The 24,977-nt window shown below is 37.4% G+C and overlaps 1 protein-coding gene across 9 annotated transcripts in view; it reads left to right on the top strand.

Moving 5' to 3' along the window:
• The window catches only part of CACNB2 (calcium voltage-gated channel auxiliary subunit beta 2), a 332,881-nt gene that overhangs the window by 91,186 nt on the left and 216,718 nt on the right, over positions 1 to 24,977 (top strand). For 2 of the 9 annotated variants that reach the window (XM_081053394.1, XM_081053391.1), the window contains exon 1: positions 17,220 to 17,407. The exons of the other annotated variants lie outside the window; for them this stretch is intronic. In XM_081053394.1, the coding sequence (XP_080909520.1) occupies positions 17,360 to 17,407 (48 nt within the window). In that variant the 5' untranslated portion in view covers positions 17,220 to 17,359. Of the gene's footprint in view, positions 1 to 17,219; positions 17,408 to 24,977 lie in introns of those variants that run through there. 9 annotated transcript variants of the gene reach the window in all.

Below are 24,977 nucleotides of genomic sequence, written 5' to 3'. Positions count from 1 at the left end.
GCTGCTTAAAAAAATTAAATCCACATCATATGTCAGAATCCATTAAAAAGTTAAACAGAACATGTTACTGGGTAAAGAGTTAAATATAAAACAAATTATGATTAGAATAAAGGAGTATTGATTTATCAGGACAATGGAACAGTAAACAAAAAGTCTTTCTCAGTTTTGATGTGATAAAAAAGTTTCATAGAAAATAACATAGTTGTTTTAAATTATTAAACTGCATAACAAGAAAACAAATAAAATGAAGAGATAAGTCCGGAAAATATTTGAAGCAAATATATAAATGAAGAATCAAAATAGCACTTAAACAGTTTCTACAAATCGGTAGAGCTGCAGCAATAAGAAATTGAATTCAACACTCTCTGTATTACAAATGCGATTAAGTAGAAATAGCTAATTTTAAAAGAAAATTTGCAAAAAATTTCCTCGATTTTATATATTGAGATAAAAACTAATATTTATTTTCTAAATTATCAATATTGTTGTATTTTCAATAACATTGAAATGAATTTATCAAACATCCTTGTAGATATGAAAATAAACTATTTTAGAACCTGCACAACTACTCAGACAAAATCCTTCGATTTTAAAGCCAATCTAGACTCTTACTGTTGTATTAAATATGATAAAGAATAAACACGCAATTCTGTGAAAACATTTATTCAACTTAAAAACAAAACATTAATTCATAAGACTCCTGCATAGCTAGGACCTAGTGAGGTGGGAAATTTTGTGTTTAATAGGAGGGCTATCGTGACCCCTTACTGGAATCATCCTAGAAGGTGTAGAAACAAGAAGAAAGGTGAAAGAGACCAGAACCCAGAACAATGTGGCAAACTTTAAGGAACAAGGGTTTTGGTGTCTGAAGGCTTGGACTTGGATTCCTAGCTCTGGCAGGGTGTCCTTAGACATGTCACTTCACCCTGGGAACTCCATTTCCTCAATGGAAACTGAGCTACGACTAAGTGTGGTGCTGCATTGCCGGGGAGACTTAAATGATGCAATTTGGGCATGGGAGAAGGTGCTGACTTTTATCGTTGATTACATTTAAAAGTGCTCAATACAGAGGAGCCTACTGGCTTCTCCACAGTACAGTGTCTGCTGAAATGACCTTGGCTACAGGTCTATTACATCATCAAAAGGGATTTCAAGACTTTTGAAAACCCCATCACGAAAGAATCCCTTTGGAACCGCAAATGTCTCATTTCTCTGCTGAGATCCATATCGAATAAGATCATTGAATTCAGCACTGAATTTCACACATCAAAATTTTACCTTGAACAAAAATCATTTTAAAAAATTAGAATTATTAAATCACTACCCAACTCCTATGTCAATGACTATGAGGGTCCCTGAAGGATATGACTTTTTCTAATATGCAATATAATCTCTCATAAAAACTTGCTATGCATATTCACGTGAAACATAATACTGATTCTTACCCATGAGAGGGACATCTGTTAAGTGCACCTCAGCATGTCTGTCTGGGAGTTTTGATTTCATGTGTTATTTTCAAATTTCTGAACCGCCTTCCTGATTCTTCAGCCTTATTTTTAAGCTAGGGTTCAATAACAAAGTGTCCATAGAGAAGAAAGGGCTCCCTACGCAACACAGACAGGCATGGGGGCTGACAAATGTCCCCCCCAAATAGGTCCACATCCTAATTCCTGGAACCCGTGAATATATTACCTTACATGGCAAAGGGACTTAGCAGATATGCTTTTGTTAAGGACCTTGAGCTGGGAAGATTATCTTGGATTATCCCAGTAAACCCAATGTAATTGCAAGGGTCCTTACAAGGGAAAGAGACGGAAGAATCAGAATCGGAGAAGAAGCTCAAGACAGCAGAAGCAGAGATCAGAGGGATGTGATCGCTGGCTTGGAAGATGGAAAGGGGCCAGAAGCCAAAGGATGCAGCAGTTTCTAAAAGCTGGAACGATAAGGAAACATCCTCCCTTCGAGTGTCCAGAGGAACTCAGCCCTGCCGACATCTTGCTTTTTTCCCAGTAAGATTCAATTTGGACTTCTGATCTCCAGAACTGTAAGATAATAAATTGGTGTTGTGTTAAGCCACGAACTTAGTGGTAATTTGTTATAGCAGCCATAGAAAACGAATACAGGCACACGTAGTGTGAAACCACCCCCTGTGGGTCTGTTGCATGTGTCTAGGTGAAGCATGGTAGAACTGCTGGAAGTAATACTACAATGTGGTTGCCTGTGTTCATTGTGAGTTTTGCCGAAACAATGCAAAATGTGTTTGGTCTTTTCAAGTAGCCACATGATTACTGTAATTTCCTCCACCAACTGCTGCTAGGCATGGCATCATCCTTTCCAGGGACGTATATTCTAGGACAGAACATAGACTTCTAATTTGAGAAAGATTCAAAATCCTGGGGAGGTGAAGGTATGGGGTCGGAAGTGTTTCTACTTTATACAACAAGAACTTTTCGTTTATTCTTAATCTGACCTTACTTTCAAGTATGAATAATTGTCATATTAGTCAGGCATTGGGACGTTTTCCATGAGCATCGTTGGGTCAGTGCTGGGGAGCAGATGCACAGTGAGCATTCATTATGGCACAAGGAGGAATGTTCAGGAAGGATCCTCTGTTGGCTCTTCCTTTCTGAGAATCGAGAGAACAACTTAGGACAAAAACTGCAGTGTCCCCCGGATCCCTCACAAAGTGGGAGAAGCCTTAGATGAAAGGCTCCTTAGCACTGCAACCCTTCTACACTTCCTCTAGCTGTGTGAGCTTAAGCCACTTAGGTAACCTCTCTATGCCCAGTTTTCCCATGTGGTAAATGGGTACAAAAATATTAGCTTAAGGAATTGGTATGAAAATTCAAAGAAAAAAATACAAAGTGCTTAGCACATCGTAAGCATACCATACATGTTCAACTGTTGTTATAATTATTATGACCTTAGGGAATACCAGAATTTTGAAAAGGTGAACTGATAGGCTCCTAGTTATTTCTTTAAAATAATTTGTTTTCAAAATTTTCCCTATTTCCTCTGTTATATAAATGACCCAAAGGTGGCCTCAGTGTATGACCCTAAGGTGGCCCTAGATTGTTTATTTCTTCACTGAGGGCTGAAACCTGTTAGCTCAAAAGCTGGCTGGTACCTAATTCAAATTTTTACACATCCAGTTGTTTTAAACAGAGTATAACCAATCAGATTGTCTAGCCCATTAGAGCTTGCCTGCTTTGCATACCCCGCGAAATCTCACCCCACAGCTGCTGACTGTAGATCAGATAGCTTATAGTTATAACTTATAGTTATAAGGCCCCAAGCTGCTTAAGCTGGAATTATCTTACCTGGAGGTTCCCCACCTAGCTGCTGACAAAGACATTACCCAGACACTGTCTGACCCTCTTCTGAACCCCTTTCCCCTTTGTCCTCCTTCCCTTCTGAGTAACAACCCCTATGGGCCATAGCCTCCAGACTCCTACTGTGGGGACACCCCCCCACACACACACATTCAAATCTGTCAGTCACCTGGTGTAAAGCTTGTGTGTGCCATTGCCACCTCAGGAGCATACCTTCTTCCTTGATCAGCCCCCAAATCCCTCAGACCCTCTTTTCCAACTAGCATCAACTCCCGATAAAGGAACATTCAAGCGTAGTTTTGCTTCCCCCTTCATACGCTAAATAGAACCAAGAGGCAGAAAAGTAAATGATATAGGAAGATTGTCAGGTATGCCAAATATCAAATGATTATATTCTTTTCATCACACCTTTAGAAAAATTATGCTAAGATTTTAGGCACAACTGTTGGTACTTTCCAAAATAAATCTACCAAATGATAAAAATGAAATGAATATATAAACATAAGTTTAGAAATTCAGTAGAAAAGTCTTGCTTCGCCAGAGCCAATTTGATGGTAGAACCCAAATGAGCTATTCTTTGAAAAGGAGAAAAAATGTTTATAACAAGAATAATGAGTAAGATCTTTCAAAAGGGAAAATTCATAGTTCAATTATTTTACCTTTGGAACTGTCTGGTACTTAAATCAGAATAATGAAATACTCCTGTTGTCTGATAATAAAAAATGGCCAAGTACACTATTTTTTGAAGTATTTTATACCTAACCAGATGACTCTTCCCAAAATTCTCCTCTTTCTTATCTTAAATTTGAGAAGGCTGTTTTTCTGTGGCATCTATCATTCCTGTGGTGTTCTCAACTAATTAAATCAGACAGGGAAAGAAAAATGGGGATTATCTCATTCATTCCTTTGCCTCCGTGTTGTTCCATCGTTAGTACAGTATTACAAGAAGATGGACTTCTACTGAAGACGTCTTAGAAAAGAATGCCTATGATCTCATTTTATGTGTCTGATATGACTCTCCAAAAATTCTTCCTGTTGTCTGTTCTTTAATTTTATATCTTTCTCACTAACATCTTTTCATGGTCCCTCACTTCCCTTTCCCATTGTCCTCTCTTCCCTCCTTACTCTGTTTAGATTGCAGAATCCATCCATACATTCTCAACTGCCTGCTTTTCTCCCTCTCCAATGTTTCTGGGAAATCCCAAGCCAGACCAGATCTGACTCTCATTGACTTTGCCCTTGAATTTGAGAAGATGAACACGGTGGGGGAAAGAATCTCAACTATGGGAACTGTTTTTAAGTTCATGCCCACAAATATCAACCTATCCTCAGTACTGCCTATTAATCCTATCTCTCTGGTCACTCCACTTGAACACTCCTGCAATGACTCTTTTATATCTTCTCCCTTTTCCTCAATCTCCTCTTTCTCCCTTCTTCTCATTCTTAGTTAATGACCTTTCTTCTAATTCCATCTGAGAAAATAGCAACTCTCCAAAAAGAACTTCTGTACTACAACTGTTAAATCTATCCACTGGTACCCAAATCCTCTGCCCTCCTTTCTGTCAGAGAGGGTGAACCAACTGAGTCCATCTCAACCAACCTCTTTACTTGGACAGTGGGTCCCATCTTTTCTGGCCCAACCAAGGATTTTGTTACTACAATTATCCATGGTCTCTTTTAAAGCATCTTTTCCCCCCTGCCCTTTCCTGTAATATTTCCCATTCAAGGAAAAAATTGCCTTATTCCCACATCTTATGCGGCCATGTTTTAATTTTTCTACTCTTCGCTAGACAAAATCTTGAAAAAATTCTCTCTACTCTGCATCAAGTTGTTTGCCTCCCTCTCTTGATTGAACTTATTTCAACAGACATTTGACCTAGTCCTGCCATTGAATCCACTCTAGACACAAGCATCAGTGGCCTCACCTGAACAGATTTGATGATCACTTCTCAGGGTGCATGTTACCTGACTTTACGTTAGTATTGGACAAAGCAAATCTCTTCATCTTCTTGCAGAACACCACACTCTCCTAGTTTCCTCCCTTCCTCAGAGTCAGTCGTTCTTTTCTGACCTCTAAGAGGTGAAATGTCCCAGGAATCAGTTTCTAGACCTCCTCTCTATACATATTTCTCTAGGACATTTCTCTGAAGCTCATGGTTTTTAAAGACTGCGAGGCCAATTAAGCGTGTGAACTTGTTGCAATGATGTTGTTAACCTTTTTTGATATCAGAGGGATTATTCATTATGAATTTGTACCAACTGGACAAACAGTTAACCAAGCGCTGAAAAGACTGCGTGAAAAAGTTAGATGACCTGAACTTTTCGCCAATTCATGGCTCTTGTGTTGTGACAATTCACCAGCTCACAAGGCACTGTCTGTTAGGGAGTTTTTAGCCAGTAAACAAGCAACTGCATTGGAACACCCTCCCTTCTCCCCTGATCTGGCCCCCAATGACTTCTTTACCCAAAGAAAAAGAAAATATTGAAAAGAAGATATTTTGATGAAATTCAGAGTATCAAGAGTAACATAACAACAATGGTAATACAACAATGGCCAATACAACAATGGCTCTGATGGCCATTTTAGAAAAAGAGTTCCACAATTGCTTTGAAGGGTGGACTAGGCTCTGGCATTAGTGCATAGCTTCCCAAGGGGAGTACTTCCAAGGTGATCATAGTGATATTCAGCAATGAGGTATGTAGCACTTTTTCTAGGATGAGTTCATGAACTTAATTGTCAGACCTCTTATATGCTGACTTCCAAGTTTATATCTCAACCCAAACCTCTTTGCTTCATTCAGGAATCCTATATTAGAATGCCTAATTAACATCTCCATGTTGATGTCCTGCAGGTCACTCAAAACTAATACCCCCCTCCCCAAAGGAATTTTTGTTTTCTCCTCCAAGGTAACTCCTCCTTAATTGTTCTTCTCAGTAAATGGAACTGTTCTTCTTCTCAGTAAATGGAACTACCGTTCACAAAAGTTGTTCAGCCCTCTTCTACCCCATTTCCCAAATTGGGATCATTCCTGGCTTCTTTCTCTTTCTCCAACAGAACATCCATCCTTAGGTCATTCTGTCACCTCTGACTTTAGAATATATCCAGAACCCTACCACTTCTCAAGATTTCTTCCCACTAATACCTTAGGCCAAGCCCTTCTCTCTCACCGGAACTATTGCAGTCGTCTCAAAAGTGATCTCTCCATATCCACCTTAGCCCTTTGCAGTCTCTCTACAGCAGACAAAATGCCACTTCTAAGATATAAATTAAATTGTTCTTTTTAAAGCCCCCCAATGGCTTCTCTTCACAATTGGAATAAAATCTTGTCCTTACAGTGACCTAAGGACCCTAAATGATCAAGCAACTGGCCACTGTCTGGGTTCCAGCCACAGGCACCTTCTTGCTATTATTCCCATGGGCCAAATACATTCCCTCTCAGGACATTTGCCTGGATTTTTGTTTCTCCAGATAGTCACGTGTCTCATGCCCTCATTTTATTCTACTGAAAGCTCACCTTTCTTAGAGGCTTTCCCTAACCAATTTACATAAAACAGAAACTTACCACCTCCCGGATCTGTCATTCTTTATCCCCCTTCACCCAATTCATGTTGACACTTTTAAATAGTAGTTACTAAATATTAATATTTATAATTTAATAATTAAAATTGGTGATATGCTTCCGTTTCCATTGCCTGCCTAATTCCATGAGATAGAGACTTTGAATTGTTTACTGATGTATCTGCAGTATCTGGAACCAGGCCTGGTACACAGAAGGTATTTGTTGAATGAATGGAAAATTTAAGCAATTAAGTCTTAGCTTAGGCCAGTAACCCCAATTTATTTTGTCTTTCCCGAAGGCCTTTTTCTTTAACATCAACTTTGCATTTCTTCCCTAATCTATCCCCAGGGTTTTAATATTTTTTACTTAGGTTAGGTAATTCAGCATTAGACAAATGCATAACTAATTATCTTAATGGATATGTTTTTCATGGACTAACATGTCAAAATTTTGGCTTTTTAAAAATTCTCATTACCAGTTCATTTCTGTCTATTTTCCCTTTCTTACTATGAACACCATTCTTTATCTTTTCTTCCCTGATTTTTTTTTTTTGCATTTATTTTCTTTAATGGGTTGCTTACCTCACACAATGTGTTTTGTGTATTATTCTTGAGGTCTAGACTTTGGCCTGGAATTTTCAATGCCAATGAATATTTAAGGATATTTATTCATTCATTTATTTAACCAAACAACCAATATAAAAAATCTTATTAACCGTTTACTAAAAGCATATTTTGAAAAAGACCCAGAAACAGTAAGAACATCAGTTTGTTTTCAGATTTGAGATTAGTAGAAAACAAAATTTAGCAATCTGGGAAAATATTTTAATAGAAGTGTCAACAGATTCTTAAGAGAATCTATACCAAATTTGGCTCTAAAGGATATTTTCTTACTTTGTTCTTAAATAGAAATTTTGGGGTTGTGTGGAAGTATCTCAAGTTTTTCTCCAGTGAATACATACATACAAGGTCTTTGCTACACCTCCAGCCCATTTTCATCTCTCTTTAGCTAGCATCTACCACACTGCCTCATCTTCTTGATTAAATGGAGTCTATTAAAGTAGGCTTTTCATCTTCTAAATTAATTAAATAAATCTGAAAACACTCAGTTGCCTATCAGGATAGAAAAGAATAATACTACATGCTTTCCTTTGAAGATAAGATGAACATTTAAAAAGCACGTTGAAACTATAAAATATAAAGTGAATATAAGGTGATATTAATACTTAAGATAGTAGTCTATTTCTTAGATAGTTTACTAAATGATTTTGAGCATCTAGTCTAATATAGAAATTTAGTAATTTCTGATGTAGTTCCATGTCTCCTAAAATGTGTACAAATAGACAAACATTTTGCTATCTCCCTTTCAGCTCCCGTTGATGTCTAAGTTTCCAAAAACAGTCTTAGAGAAATGTGGAAATTGGCCAGTTTAATGATACGCCACAGGGCAATTAGTGTTTGACTATTTTAACACATCTTTTCTAACTAGTTCCTCAGGCTAGTCTGCTGACCCTCCGTTTTATCTCATCTGTTTTGTCCAATGATTTTATCTCATCATTTGTCCATTTGTGTGTGGAGAGCTCCTCAGCATGCAGTGATGATGGAACAGACTTTTATCTTTGGACAAACTAAAGATTTAAGATAGGCAGATACTTGTGACATCCGTAGAAGCCTTAATGTAGAACCAAAACCAAGGCAAATTGGTGTTGAACTAGACCACATTTATCTTTAGTTTTCTTTATTTTTATTTCTCCATCTCTGCTATCTTACGCCCTCATCCAAAGACCCAATACCATGAAGACTTAAGCTCCAACTCCCCCCAGCTATGTTCTTATTCCCAAAGTGTCCCTTCACTGAAACTACCTCTCTCCTCTTCTTCCCATTTTCTGCAGTTTCTCCATTGTAATTAGGTGTTCAAAAGAAAAGCCATTTGCTTTAAATGACTTTAAACTTTTCTGGGGAATATTGAAGAATATGTTTCTGTAGGGTCCATCAGCTCCAAGTCGTTGTCCTTCAGTCTAGTTGTGGAGGGCACAGCTCAGCTCCAAGTCCAGTTGCCATTTTCAATCTTTAGTTGTGGGGTGCAGCCCACCATCCAATGCGGGAATTGAACTGGCAACCTTGTGGTTAAGAGCTTGCGCTCTAACCAACTGAGCCATCCGCCTGCCCCAAGTGTTTTTATCTTCTATTGTACATCTAGCGCGACTATTGGTAAATCAGATAGATCTGTGTTAAACTACCCACATAAAATGACTCTTAAGGTCACTGTCATCTAATACAGAGACAGCCAAAATATGTATACACATTTTAAGAAAGGAAAAAACTATCTTAAAATTGTAATACAATGAACGACACTATCATTCATTTGATTAACGCCAGTTTTTGAGTGAAAGTCATACTACATGTTGCTACCAATTCAACTTCAAAAAGTAATACATCGATAACATCTCTTAAAATGTGTATGTTTTTTTGGCAACCCAGTGTTTATAAGAAGCTCATCAATGAGGAAAAATATTCAGTGGGATTGTTTGAAAGACACAGAGTTTCTAACTGTCTAAAACTCTGGAGCCCTGGAACGTTTTATGTAGGACCTGACCTACCAGTTCTTCAAATATTTGGGAGAATTATCTTCTGAAACCGTGTTCAACGGATGCATTTTTAGGGGCTTTATTTTTTTTTCTGCATGAATTAATATGTCAACTCTTATGGAGCTAGTTTTGTTAAATTGTATAGTCTTGGAAAATAAACATTTCATTCAGGTAAAATAAATAAATAAACATTAAAAAACAAACAAACAAACAAAAACTCTGGAGACGCCAATGGTTGGGAGCAAGAGCTGTGAAGTTCACCGGATCTGGATTCAAATCCTTTTTCTACCTTGACTGAGTTGTTAAACTCTTAAGTCTGTTCCCTTGTCTGTAACCCTGGGATAAATAATCACAGTACCTCCTTGATAGTTGATCTGAGGATTAAAGGAATGGTGCTTACTGAGTGCTTGCATCAGTAAACCTTAGCTCTTTTTATGATCATTGTGGCTGTTATTACTCGTGGGTCAAGCCAGATCTTTAAGGACTTGAGTATCGTGTCTTGCCCATTCCCCCCTTACTCCCCCTGGATCGTTTTATTGAATGTTGCTATGGTGTGAAATTTTGGTTTCCAAGGAAGGTCATCTCAGAGGCAGCTCTTTAAAAACCAGTGTGGCATTTACCATAAGGGATGTCGGCAGGAGTGCTGTTTATCACTTTACACAATGTTCCTTTTTACGGGGACCTCCAGGAGAATTCAGTGTCTGGTGTTCGTTCTCCTCAGCATTTGGTTTATTTTAAGCTCGTGGACAGTAAGTTACATAACTGACCGAATTTCCCTTTTTGAGTTGGCTGCTAGAAAGCTGAGAGCCAAATGTATGGCTCATTTGTAAGAAGTGCATCAATTATTATGGGATGCATTTCAAGCTTCATTTCTGCGTCCATTTTATGTCCCCATCTTTGTTACTCTTTTTTTTTTCTTTTAATCCTTGTTTTGTTTCATGTATTTAAATGTTATTTTAAAATCTATTCTTGTAAATTGCCTTAAATTATTTCTAAAGCAAGATGGCGGAAATAGGTAGACAGATACATAGAGATAAAATAAGGTTTTAAATAATTGAACTCGTGTAAATGACTTATATCTTCTATATGTGAGAGATACTTTTCTAAGAATATACTTGTTAGTAAAATGAATTTTCCAGCTGCTAAACTTTTCAAGAAAGAGGAAGGAAGAAGTTCAAGGGTGGGAATATTTTGCAGAAAGGTAAGGGTGGTTTGGGAAACCAGCAGAAAGAGAACCACTGAAAGGCAGACTGACAATGGCTCAGGAGGGAAAAAGTAGCCCTTGTGTAACTGGATTAGTTGATCAATTAATTATTGTGTACTACCCCAGGGTCAACTTATAAAAATAATTTTTACCTTTCGTAGAGAGCATCAGAAGACCATGGACTCAGGAGTCAAACTCCTGGATAAAAATGCTGAATCCTCCGTTTTCTTGGGCAATTTACTCCTTTGTGTCCGATTTCTGTGTTTGTAAAATGAAGATAACAGCAGACCTCACATGGGTCTCAGGAAAATCAAAGAATAATCTCTGTGAAGAGTCAGTGCATGTTAGGTATCATTCTTTACCTTTCCACTTGTATCATAGGTTTATGCATGAAATGTTGTACTATGAATAGTGTGCCTTGCCTTTTTTCACCCAGGTGTCAGTGTTTTCATTCTCATCTACATGTTGCATTTCCTTGTGGTAATAATGAATGAAATGAGCTGATCAAACGTGTCCTCTGAAAAAATAGTGTGGCATGGAAAATGTTAAGCATGAATGTTCTTGGCCGTTCACTCTCCTTCCTTATCCTCCACCTCCTGTAATGAAGAGAATATTGCCTCTGCCTAGTCAGTGTTTCTTCTTCTGTCAGCATCTAATAATGTTCATTACCATACAAAACTTAAGAATTTGGAGAGACAGAGAGAGAGAAAGAGAGAAGAGGGGAGGGGAGGGGAGGGGGGGGAGGGGAAAGAGCTTGAGACAGAATAAAAAGGGCAGGGTTTTGTTTACTTGAATTCCTTGTTCAGAAGGCAAGTAATGAGTGAAATAAGGAAAATAGAAAGAAAATTTTAAAAAATACAGAAGTGAAGCATATCTATCAAATAGAATGGTGGGAATGTAGGCTGAGGGAGAGAGATTCAGGAAGCCGAGAGTCTGGGTGACAGTTTTTTGGTGTTTGTGTTGGAAAGTGGGGACAGGCTGTACGTAGCTGTAGGGTAGGAGAGAATGGGGAGGGAAGGAGGGCATTTTTGATTAGTGTTGCTGCGGGTTATAGGATTTTCCCTTATGTTCCTTGAGCTATGCAATGAAAGCTGGGCTTGATTTTTCAATTACTTTTTGTTGTTGGGTTGCATTTCTTTCAATATAACTGGGCCGTAAGAGACCTGGGATTTATTAGGGTTACATAGTTTTCTCTCCAGTTTGATTGTAGCTTATGTATTCTAACTCTATAACCTCAAATATGTTTTAAACATCGCATTTAAGTCTAGTACACATGTCACGATTATTACTCATTTTGAAAGGATGGCATCTTTCCCTAGCAACATGTAGTTATTTTATTCTGTGGTCTGTGTAAAGGTGGTGAATAAACAAGCGGTGCCACTGTCATTACTGAGGAGAAATGCCTGGTTGTTGGTCTGAAGAAAAAAAAAAGAGTAGATGAAAAGAGAACCCAGACACCTTGGTGAGAAATAAAAGACAGAGAAAGAGAAGTTTATCAATCTGCAAAAGTTGGAATAAAATAGACTGGTGATTTTGGGGGCGGGAGGAGAGAAGTAATTCCATAGAAGATGAAAGGGGCCCGATAGAAATGATGTCCAGGATTTGAGGAAGAGAAATGAGGACTGACCCAGAAGAAAGCAAACTGGAACTACCATGAAAATTAAGATTTATCATGGATTGTGCTGTAGGAGACTGAACTTCACTAATGGATGGAAATATCCAGAATGAAGAGAAGTTAGGAATTTGTGTCTTTTACATTGTTTTTTTTTCCTTTCTGTTTTCTGTACTCGCATGTATCTATTTTTATTTCCTAAGTATCTTATGAATTCATCCACTTCTCTTACCTTCCACCACCATCTTGGTACAAAATGCCATCATCCTTTACTTGGATAATTACTGCAGCTCCTAGCTGGTCTCCGTGCTTCCTCTGTGGTCATCTTCCCATCTAGATTCAGCTCTACCACCAAAATTTGTTTTAAATGATACAAATTTGGTCCCGCCTCTTAGCCTTGTGAATGCAATCCCACTACTCTTAGTACAAAGCTAAAAACCTCAGCTCAGTCCTCATGATCTGGCGGTCATCTGCCTTTCTGTCCTCATCTTGTCTTACTCTCCCTCTCACTTTATCCTCCAGCTGTTTCGCGTTCTTCCTTCTGCCACAAAGACCTTTGTAAATAATGTTTCTTCCACTGGGAATGGCTGCTATGTATGTTCCATCCCCCGCCTCATCTCCCTTACATGTGGTTAAGCGGTTACGGCCTTCCCACTCTGTAGACCTTACAATAACCCTTCCTCAGGGAAGCCTTATCTGACTCCTCTAATTCTAGAAGGTATCTATTGGCTATATACATCTTCATATTATTTTGCACTTTCTTTCAAAGAACTTACCAATTTGTACTTGTATGTGTATGTGATTACTTGATTCGACATGTCTTTCTCCCTGGATTTTCACCTCCCTCTAGTCAAGGACCATGGCTACTTGACTTATCCTTTCATCACTAGTGCCTGGGAGACACATGACACATGATAAGTTGCACTCAATTGATGTTATTATTGACCGAATGGATGAATGTAGACACTTGGTCCTTTTTGGGATTTGCATGTACTGAAATTAGTGAGAAAGTTTTTGGTGCACTGAAGAACACTCGGCTGTGAATGGTTGCAATTGTAGCAACATACTATGAAGGAAGAGTTTAATGAGTATGTAGTATGTGTAGTATGGAATGTCCACAAGGGATGGGGTACTCGTTTCCTGAAGCCAGAGCCAGGAAAAGAGCCACAAGCACTCAGGCAGAGTCAGCCCTGCTGAGGGCCTTCAGTTCTACCACAGAATTTCTCTAGATTGGGTTTTATTCTTGGTTATCAAAGAGTTTTCTTCCCAAAAGAAGCACTTTATCCAATGCTTAACATCCACTGTACTTTCTCTCTCCTAACAAGTAGTAACACAAAAAGTAAGTAGTAAGTAAACACTCATCCTCATACTTGTGAAAGACTGCCTGAAATAAATCTCCTGGACTTTAAAAATCCCTGGTATTGACATCTTAGGCCTTTATCTATAATCACATTTAATTTGCTGCTTTTGTCGTTCTACCTCTCATGGTCACTTTTTAATATTTTACTGGTAATATATCTCACATTATAACAAAATAGCAAATCTAACAATCCATTAGGTTTGTGATTTAGCTGCATGAAACAAACAGCTAGTTTTACTGACTTGATTATTTAGTAGAAATTTATTGCATTCAACTACAGAAGTTCAAAAGCTTCAGATTTCTCACTAATATAGAACTGTTGCCTAGATTTTTTAAACCAAACAGTCTGGAGATTTTTTCCCCTCTGTCTTAATAAAATAATTGATATTTTCACATTTACTGGCTTCAATAATTCTGTATGCCCTACAAGCTAAAGCCTAAATTCTTTGCTATGGTTTTCAGGGTACTTCACAGCCTAGTGACATCCTGTTGTCTTGACTCTGAAATCTCTTCCTTTCCATTTTTCCCTTTCCCACACCCCTACCTCCTTCACAGTCTTTGATTCTGTGAATTCATCATTCGTTCCAGAAACACTTTGAGGTACTTCTAAAAACGCAGGTTTAACTTCTATACTGAGGGCAAAATAAAAGTGACTTAAACAATCCAGGAGTTTATCTCTTTTTCACATTACAATCCACATGTAAGCAACACACTCCTAGGAACTCAGGCTCCTTCTGTCTTGTTGCTCTGTTCTCCTGAACTTACAGCTTCCTTCAACGTAAGTGGTGGTTCCAGCTCTGGGCTGTACCTCTACACGCAAGCCAGCAACAAAGGGAGAAAGAGAACGGGGGGAGGCACATGACTGACATGTTGGCACATGTTATTTCTGTTCCTATCCTATTGAACAGAATTTGGTCACATGGACATACCAAGTTGCAAGAAAGGATGGGATATTTGCCCGCCAGTCCCATGTCCATGTCTGTCCCTACAGATGAAGTCAAGAATGGCTAATAAGGGGACAGCTATGTATCTTTGTCATACCTACTATGTGTGTATTACTACACTAAATGCTAGAGACATAGAGAAAAATAAGGACTGGATTGAGGGGAGAATCAATTTAGTTTGAGGGATTTGGAGTCTATCCCTGTCATCTGAATATATGATAAATATTTATATACATTCTTCTAGTATAGTCTCTATAAACAGCATTTATTCTGTATATAATCTTCTGTGCTTTTGTATTTGCTACCTGATTGCCTGGGAGAATTTGTACCCCCATTTCTCTCTGGATATAATTCTACGCACTTTGCAAAGGCCCAACAGTTCCCACCTTTGTGAAGTTTGTAGTGCTCTTTCCGGACATAGTTGAGAGTTGTGTCACTGGGGTTCTCATAGCACTAAAACACTGTGTTCTCTTTCCTCTGTTTTGTTATAAGTGCCTAGAGACATGCATGGACTGTGTTTTATTTTATTTCCTGTCCCCAGCACCTAGCATAGTGCTGGGCAGATGGAAGGTGCTCAATAAATGTTTTCTGAGTCAGATTAGTTCTTAACATCCTTTTCTTGTGGATTCTTCGGTGGCAAGGTAGGTGGATTCGCTGGTGAACTAGCGATCACTCTCAGAATATATATAATAATATCATAGTTTATAAAAAGTTTAGAGAATTAGAAATCATATTCAGAATCATAGGGGAAATAACGTTTTCAGTGTTTTCATCATATTCTGAGTTCATTTGTATTCTTTTTTTAAAAAAATTGGTTATTCTAGTAAATGTGTCCTCATTGATGTTGATGAAACGTCCTTAATAAAAAGTTGTTCAAATTATATGCTCTCTTATATTACTGTATTTCTCATTGATGTTTCTCTAAAAAACCAAATTGAAATCCTACCTACTAGAAATATATCTTGCATGGTCTAGAAAATGTTGACTATTTTCCAGGACTTCCTTCAAAACCCAATCTGCAATGTGATTCAGAAATTCTATTTTACTTTTAATTTGATGTAAGCACGAAAGTAACTTTATTGTCCATCTATAGTCTGTCTATATTTTCCTTTTGGACCTTCAAATACATGGAAGATTAATTAGTATATGATAAAGCCACAGAACATTCACAGCCTATTCAAATTCCATAAATTACTGGGTGTTAGTAATATGGACGCTTATGTTTCTATAGACAAAACACTTCACTGTTTGGGGCCTCTGTTACTTTATTAGTCAAATAAGACCACTGAACTAAGGCAAGAATTTTTTTCAGCTCTGATAGCCTCTGAGACTATTAATACTATAACTTTATTACTTTAAATCATAGTTATTACTTTAAATCATAGGTTTTAAGGAAATGTTGGTAGTGTTGAGAATGAATCAGCTTTTCAGTTTCTGTGGACCTACATCTGAGGTTATTTTAATGACCTCATAGTGGGTCATCTTAATCTGAGACATTAAATAGTTAACATATCCTCAGGTGGTGACAGTACATGGAGTGACATGGGCACGGGGGCAAATGTGGGTCGATGGCTGTGGCACACTAAAAGTCTATATGAATCATTGATTATTAGAATGACCAACATCATACAAGTTAATAGTTTCTTCCCAAATGTTTTAATAATTCATCTTTTCAGGTGTGACATATACCAGCCTTTGAGGAAGAATGTTATGATCAGTTCAGTCTCTGCAAACCATGTCTTTAGAGAAGGACATAAATTATAGGTTACAACGCATATTCATGTGGAGGATCTCATGCTTGGGAGGCAGCCTTATTTAGTTTCTTGTATCTAAAATCATAGGTGATATATAACCTAATTAGTTAATTAGTTCTGACTCGGATCAGATTTGCTTGTCGGAGTTATGTTTATTGAATGTGCTTTAATGTAGAAAATGAATATTTGGCAGTGAGAGGGGGAGAAAAAAACTGTGTTAGCTGCAGTGATCAAGGGAGTGGGGTCCCGAGGCCACTCCAACAATCCTTCCTACAATTCATGTGAAACACGTACTACGAGACAAAGCATCTGACAGTTGGGAGGGTGGTTCTGTGGTCCTAGGAATCCAGAGTGAATTAAAGTCTAGACTCTGTCATTTTTCAGGGTAAAAGGTGGAGGGAGAATCACAGATCAGATATGCCCCAAGTGTTACCGAGGGAACACTGAGCGGGGTGCTGCTGCCAGTCTGCCTGGGAGGGAGGAAAGCAGTAACGGAGGTCTGCAGCAGGAGCAGCAGTGTGCTCAGAAGCAGTAACACGAACAGCAGCAGGAGTAGGCCTCCTCTTGCACAAAGCAGGAAACTGCAGCCCCGTGAAATGCAAGATCCTCTGATGTTCGAAAATCTCCCGAGTTGAGAATGGCTACTGTAAAAAACGTTGCCAAGAAACTCTAATGATCCGGCCCATCGTAACCATGCGTTAGCACTAGTTACTGCAGGGAAATGAATGATACTTTGGGTAGATTTCTGGTCCATAGACAACTCTCTGAAGAAAAAGAGAGCAAATTACCTGCAAAAGAAAAACAAGGACCGCAAAGTTTGGGCATGCCTGCCAGAACGGTGGTGTTTTTAGAAACTACCTAGGAGGCAGAAGCTAAGTGTTGATTTGCCCATGCCTCTTACCTGGGAGCCGAAGGTGGGAAGAAATGGACAGTGGCTCTCATGAGAAGACAAGGCACAGTGCAGCTCGGTGAAGCCACACGCTGACTGCGTTCTGCACCGCTCTTCATGCAGTGCTGTGGGCTGGTGCATCGGCGGCGAGCACGGGTGTCCTATGTAAGTTTCTATTGCTGTAGAATTGCAGCGAGGGGCTGAAAATACTATGCGTGTCTGTCTGGTGCATGTTGCCTCTTTCAGATGTTTTTAATCCCTGTGCTGAGGCTCAGCCAGAGAATCAATCATTGGTACAACGAGTTTGCAAGGTACCTGAGATATATAAGATGCTGAGATTTTTCCAGAGATGTTTTTATATGTCTTTAGTGCTGTGTTACTTTGATAAGGTGGGTAGCAACTTGCACGGGGGATTGTTTGGAAAGTCCATTGTCTCAGAGAGCTGTATCAGTACAAACCAGTTGATATTCTCTTTTATCTAGAATAGTCCTGCTTTCATACCTGAATTGTGGCATGAAAAAAACATTCTTTTTGAGAGAAATACAATGGAGTTTGTCAAATTAAAGGTTGCCACAGAGGCTACCAATAAATCCTATTTTGAACAGCTTCAGAAAAATAATAGATCGTAATCGTTTGATGGATGACACAGCTGTTGCATTAATGCCAGCATTTACAGCAGCTTTCTCCTTCTGTGATTATTTCAGTGAAATAGACCTTATTTCACGGACCTGCCGTGTTTTGCAAAATGGCTGTCTGAGTATTAAATTCTACAAGGCAGGCTTACACAAACACTGAAGTACCACTACTTAAAATGATTGGATGCTAATTGAAATATGCTGTGCAGTATGCTTGCCGACAAGCTCCGAAGAAGCGCTTGCTTTATTTTCATAGTCCTTTTGCACGCGGTCACCTTATTTTCCAGGGAGTGATGTGAAAGGGAACAAGAGGTTTATGCAGGCTGGCCAAACTGCAGTGCTGAATTGCTTAACACTGGTTGGAGAGTCCTGGCTGCAAAACAAACAGAAAAATCTACAAAGAGAACTAATCAATACTTAAGCGTATCATCTAAAGAAATCTGTGACCTTGGAAAATTGGCTACTAGAACAGATATATGTGACACTTCCAGGACAAACAAGGTCAAAATCTGATATGATCTCAATCATAAAGTTGGAGAGAAGGGGTGGGAAGGTGGGGAAGGGATCACTACATTCCTATCAAATCTTAAAAATCATATTCAATTTTATTGAGTAAGTAAAAGCATAAAGAGCTCCTTTAATTAACGGTTTTTGTAATTGCTACATATTCTGTGCCATTTGTCTTTTGAATGCAACAGTTGACATGTAAGAAGTAAATGTCCTATGGAGGTAGCCAGCAAAGATTTTTAAAGACGACATCTGCATGGGTAGGTGTCTAAATTTTCCAACAGAAAAGTTGATTGCTTTTTAATAGGGTTTGAGAATAAGTGTTACAAAGTTTTTAAAGTACAAAATTATCCACATGAAGAAAATCTTAAAAATAAAGTTTGGAAATTTAAAATCCATATTTTTATAATATAATGAAAACTGACAATTCCATAGCTTATTGAATTTCTGTTTTCTCTTACATAATGAATTCGAAGAAATCTATGGTTGTATAGTCAATTGAATAGAGGAATTCTGAAGTAAGTCCTCAAATAAAGCAATGGTTTTTACCCTACTTATTTCTGTCCTTTTCCTGACATTGAACATGTAAGTAAATAGAAGAGACAGCATAATCTGTATTTTCTGGAATCTTGGCTGGAAGGTTAGAAGATTTGATTCATCTGCTAATTCTCAAACTTTTTTTACACTGTTATTTTGGTTAAGGAACCACAAAACACATAGGTCGACTATATTTTAAAGATAAAAGAAATCCGTATACCTTGGTTACTAGTAATACATTTTCCTTTATTTCAGAACATTTATCTTGGGAACTTTAACCTGTAACCCACCTGCTGCTGATTTAGCATCTTTTCTTTGACAGTTAAATATATGGATTGCAATTTTCTTTATACAGAGCCAACCCAAAGCCGCAGGGATGTTAAATCTGACACCTTTTACTTCCTTGGAGGAAAAGAACCTACTGTGTACAGTATTGGCAGTGAGATCTCTAATTTGCCTGCAAAACAGACCATACATGGAATCTAGAAGCTGTTCAGTGAATAACCAGGTGGATAGTAGGACAAAGAGCAGCCCCAAACTGTGTGTCGTACTAGTGATTGGGGCCTTTGCAGTTAAATGTCCAGTAAGTGGACTGGCCTGGTGTCCTTCCTCAAATCTATTGTCAATTTTAAAGGAGTGATGAGTAAGATCATACCAGTACTAAATGCCAAGTAAAGTTTAGAAATTAAAGGTATAATTTAAAAGCAAATGTGATGGAAATGTGATGGAAAGAGAGAGAACTGCTCTGGATGGTGAACACGCGATGTGATATATAGATGATGTATTACAGAATTGTACACCTGAAATCTATGTAACTTTACCAATAACTGTCACCCCAATAAACTTCAATTTAAAAAAAGGAAATGTATGTAGTATATACACTAGTTATAACATATAAATCAATTGATACATGTACATATCTCAGTCCTTCACGAGTTCTTACATCTTTTTTTAGTATGAAAGCTTTCTTTAGGATTCCTCCTACTCTAACATTGTCTCTCAGAAAGAATGTGAAAGCTATGTGGGCTTTGAATTAAGTTATGCACATATGCCATAATGCTTCATTTCTAGGATTTTGCCTTGCACAGCTGCCCTCTTTTTTAGGTTCCCTCTTTTCACTTGTGTAATGTTACCTTCATGTTCAAAAATCGTTCTGTGAGCAGCGGGCCCTCCCTGTAGGCTGTGACCCCTCTCTCTATAGGACATGATGCATAAGCCTCTCTTTTTGACCTTATTATTAGAATCCATGATCTAGTCTTCATTATTTTGTCGAGTCCTAACAATTGTTCTTTTAGAACCCAGCTTCCTATCTCAAGAAGAAACATCCTATTATTATCTAAACAGTCTTGCTGTTTTTATTTTATTAAATAACATGAAAATCTGTCAGCTGAGTAAATACTCTTAAACTTAAAGGGATATATATACATGTGTGTATATATATATATATATATACACACATGTATATATAAGCATGGTAAACTGTGTGCTTCTCTGTTAAAACGTCTAAAATATTGGCATTTGCATGCATGGGGGAGCAGCGATTGATACTAATTCTTTCTGGAAATTTTTTTATTGAAGTATCACATACATGCAGAAAAATGCAGAAATCATGTGTTAAGCTTGATAAAGGTCCATGGAGAGAATGGATCTGTGTAAGCAACAACGACATCAAGAACCAAGCAATGTCAACACTCTTGTCGTCCCTTCCAGTCACCCATTGCCGGCCCTCTCCCCTGGGGTACCCACTAATCTGACTTCTAATTGCATGGGTACGAGTCCATTTCCCAGTGTTATAGAAATGGACTGCTACAATATACATTCTTTTTTTCTCACACTTCTGTGGCTCATCATTGTATTAATGACATTAATCCATGTGCTTGGTTGTGTTGTAGTACATGTAACTCTCATGATCATGGTTGTGTAGTATTCCATTATATGACTATATCATAATTTCATTATCCATAGCACTGTCGACAGGTATTTGGGTAGTTTCCAGTTGGGACTATTATAAATAGTGCTGCTAGAAACATTTGTGACATGACATTTTGTGAACATGTATGGATTTCTACTGGATATAAATCTAAGAATGAAATTACCAAGTCATATGGAGGTGTGTGTGTGTGTGTTTAGCTTCAGTTGATGCTGGTAAACAGCTTTCCAAAGTGGTCTATCAATTTAGAGTCACCAAAACTTGGTGGTGTCATAATTTACATTTCAGCCTATCTGATGTACAAGTACCCCATTATGGTTTTACTTGGCATTTATTTTCTGATGACTGATAAAATCGAGCACCTTCTCATATATTTATCGACCATTTGGAAATCCTCTTTCTTGAAGTACCTATTCAAGTCCTTGCCTCTTTTTCTATTAGGTCCTAAAATACCTCTTTCTAAAATACCTCTTTTGAGGTATTTTATTCACACACACACACAAAACTGACAAAAAGAAAAGCAACTGGTCAGTAGCATAATGAAATGATTAGAACAAGCAAGTATATATGACATAATTAGAATGTGGAATCAGGCTGACCTGGGCATGATTCTTGGTTTTATGTTTTTGTTTGTTTTGTTTTTCGTGTTGTGACAGTGGGAAATATTGTGTGATATTGGGGATTACTTTTTCTGAGTCCCAATTTCCTCATGTACATAATTGGGAGAATAGTAAAAGCTTGAAGGTTTATTTTAAGAGTTAAAATGAAATAATGTTTGTCAGCACTAGCCCACTGACAGATACACAGTAGTTTTTCAAAATTGGAAGTCACTATGAAATGAGATCACGAGATATTCTATCTCCTACAATACGAGAGAGTAGTAGGGGATGGTTGACAGGAACTCTAAACTGGCTGGCTGACTGCCTGTATTAGTTACTTGATATTAATAGTCTTGAAAAATCTTTGGTAAATGAGTTAGATGGAGGAGGATGACCTAGTCTATATATGAGCACACTGTCCTTAGCATATGATTACTTCTGAACTTTTCAAGCAGGTAAATGTAATAAGATAACCAAATATTACTTTTGCATATAACTTCTGAGCAATTCAGTACTCTAGTTCAATTCTGATTGTTATGGTTGATGCTCAATTACATAGTCTTTCAAAGTTTACAAAATACTTTTAGCCTCATCATTTCATTTGACATTAAAGCAACCTTTAAGAGTAGGCAAGGCAAATGATGATATCACCGTTTTATAGAGGAAAACACTGCAAATGAGAGAAATAACTACACTGACACTGGCCACAGAGTGTAGTGGCCAAGCTGAGACTGAAACTGTAATTTATTCCTGTTTCATGCACAACGTTTTGTTTATCTTGTTTGGAATATATTTCTAAGTTTAAATAATGGGGTTACAATTACATTTAATTAACACTAAAATTTTGTGCTCCATCTGAGTTTAAAAATCAATTATCATTGAACCTGGGAAGTGCTTAATTGCCAGTTAGCAATTTTTGTTTAGTAGAATTGTAGGTAATATACCTTTTTGAATTATAGTTCTTCTCTCACAATTGATATTTTTTCCAAATTATCAGAATTGTCATACTAGTTAAAATAAGTTTAAGCTACACACTTGTTATATATACCTCATAAAATATGTTTAATGGTAAATTAGTTTTTAAAGAGGTTTTGGTGGCATCAGTTCTATTCCTCCACAGATATGGGAATAACATTCAGACATATAGTGGGTGTAATATATATGATATACCATACACCACTTGGAGCTTTTCCAGGTATGTCTTAAGATGTCCTTGAAAGACATTTGGCTTTTAAGACCCGTATCCTTTAAAGTCTCATATATATATATATATACATATATATATATATATATATATATTTTCATATATATATTTTTTTTCATATATATATATTTTCATATATATATATATTTGTGTATATGTGCATATATATTTTTTTTTCTTTTTTTTTTTTTGCCTTGTCTCCTCTTAAAGGTATTTTCTCAAGAGACTGATGACTTTTCAGATTTGGGACTGCCTGTGATCCTAATACTTTTAATTAAGGCCATATTCAAACCCTCAATTTGACCCATTAATCCTATCAAAATTGATCCTATCAAAGTTTTTCTCACTTCTGCTCACTCTTCTAGGATGTGAAAATATCCATAAGAAGATATATGCCTACGTCAGAGTGGACCTCAGCTTCAGAAATAACAATCATGAGCGTTTAAAATATTTTACAATGAAAATATTACTTGATCATTTAAGTTTTCAGAGCTTTAAATTTGCTTTCATTCTAAGCTTCTGTACACGAGCACATTTTATTACTAGAAAACATGCCAATAAATGTTAAGAAGCACAGAGGCGGAAGATGAGATGATGTTAGGGGTTTGCAGCCTCTTGGTGTGTATGCAGAATGATCTTGGTGATGAATTTTCAGGGGCATAGCACCTTCCAGTTGCTTAAAGCCTTCTCAGTACATCCCCAGTTATCACTCATTGCTTTTTTTTCCCATTGGAGAGGCAGTTTGTATGTTTACTTATTTTTAGGAAGATAGAATTAAAAAAATTTTTTTCGGCTTTCTTGAGCCATAATTGACAAATAAAATTGGAAGATACTTACACTGTACATTGGGATGATTTGATATATGTATACATTATGCAAAGATTCCTCCCATCTAGTTAACTAACATAGCTATCGCCTCAGATACTTATTTTTTGTGTGAACATTTAAATTCTACTCATCAAATTTTGTGACACAAAACTGTTATCAGCTGCAGTCACTGCGTGATTCATTAGAACCTCACACCTTATTTATCTTATAGTTGAAAGTTTGTGCCCTTTTACCAACCTCTCCCTCTTTCCTCTACCCTCTTACCCCCTAGTAACCACCATTTTACTCTGTTTCTATGAGTGACTTTTTTTGATTCCACACATAAGTGAGGTCATACAGTAATTGTCTTTCTCTGACTGACTTATTTCACTTAATATAGTGTCCTCGGGGTTCATCCATATTGTTGCAAATGGCAGGATTTCCTTCTTTCTCCTGGCGGAATAATATTCCGTATGTATATACCACACTTCTTTATCTAGTCATCCACTAATGGACACTTTGGTTGTTCCCGTATGTTAGCTATTGTGAATAATGCTGCAGTGAATACTGGAGCATGGAGCGGCTATTTAATATATGAATCTCGGACTCGGAGCAGAGGCCTAAAATTTGTACACTGTAGATCCTTGGGCAAGTGACTCCATCATGCTGTGTCTCAATTTCCTTTTCTGCTAAACAATAGAATCTTACTAGTATGTTTGCTGTAAATGTTACATGTATTAACTATGAAAATGGTTGGCACAGAGTAAGTACTTAATTAAGTGTAAACTATTTAATCATTTGTTATTCCCGCCTCCCTCTGCATTTGAGCACTGCTTCTCCTATGGTAAGCAAGTTACTGAAAAAGAGCCATCACTTTTGCCAGGATGGATTTACTGTTTTAAAGAAAGCTTTTGTAAAGTTTATTGAGTTAGGTAGAGTTGTGGTGGCCACCACCCACCCTTTCATTCGTGAAGCAATTACTGAACACTTGCTCTTTGCCATGGCTATCCTGAAAGTTTGAGATTCAAAGAGAAATGTTTTATAATTTATTTTTTTATTATTTTATTTTATTATTTTTATCATTATAAGCAAGGCTTTAATGAACAATATGCAAAAGTTAGTGCAATTATTCTTCTGGGGAGAAACTTGGACATTAATATATTTTGTAGTGTTTTTTTTAAACTTTTTTCTCACTAGGTACTTTTTTTAAAAATTAAAATTTATTGGAGTGACAATGGTTCGTAAAGTTACATAGGGCTACTCAAAAAATTAAGAATAGGGTCAATTACCATATGACCCAGCAATCCCTCTCCTGGGTATCTACCCAGAAAATCTGAAAACAGTTATCCATAAAGACATATGTGCTCCAATGTTCATTGTAGCTTTATTTATGGTGGCCAAGAAATGGAAACAACCAACGTGTACTTCAATAGATGAATGGATAAAAAAGTTCTGGTATATATACACAATGGAATACTATTCTGCCATAAGAAAAGATGAAATAGTACCATTTGTG

This window comes from Rhinolophus hipposideros (genome assembly GCF_964194185.1).
Source record: "Rhinolophus hipposideros genome assembly, chromosome: 1".
Classification (NCBI taxonomy): Eukaryota; Metazoa; Chordata; class Mammalia; order Chiroptera; family Rhinolophidae; genus Rhinolophus; species Rhinolophus hipposideros.
Note: the sequence above shows the minus strand (reverse complement) of the source record. Positions and strands in the feature narration are given on the sequence as shown.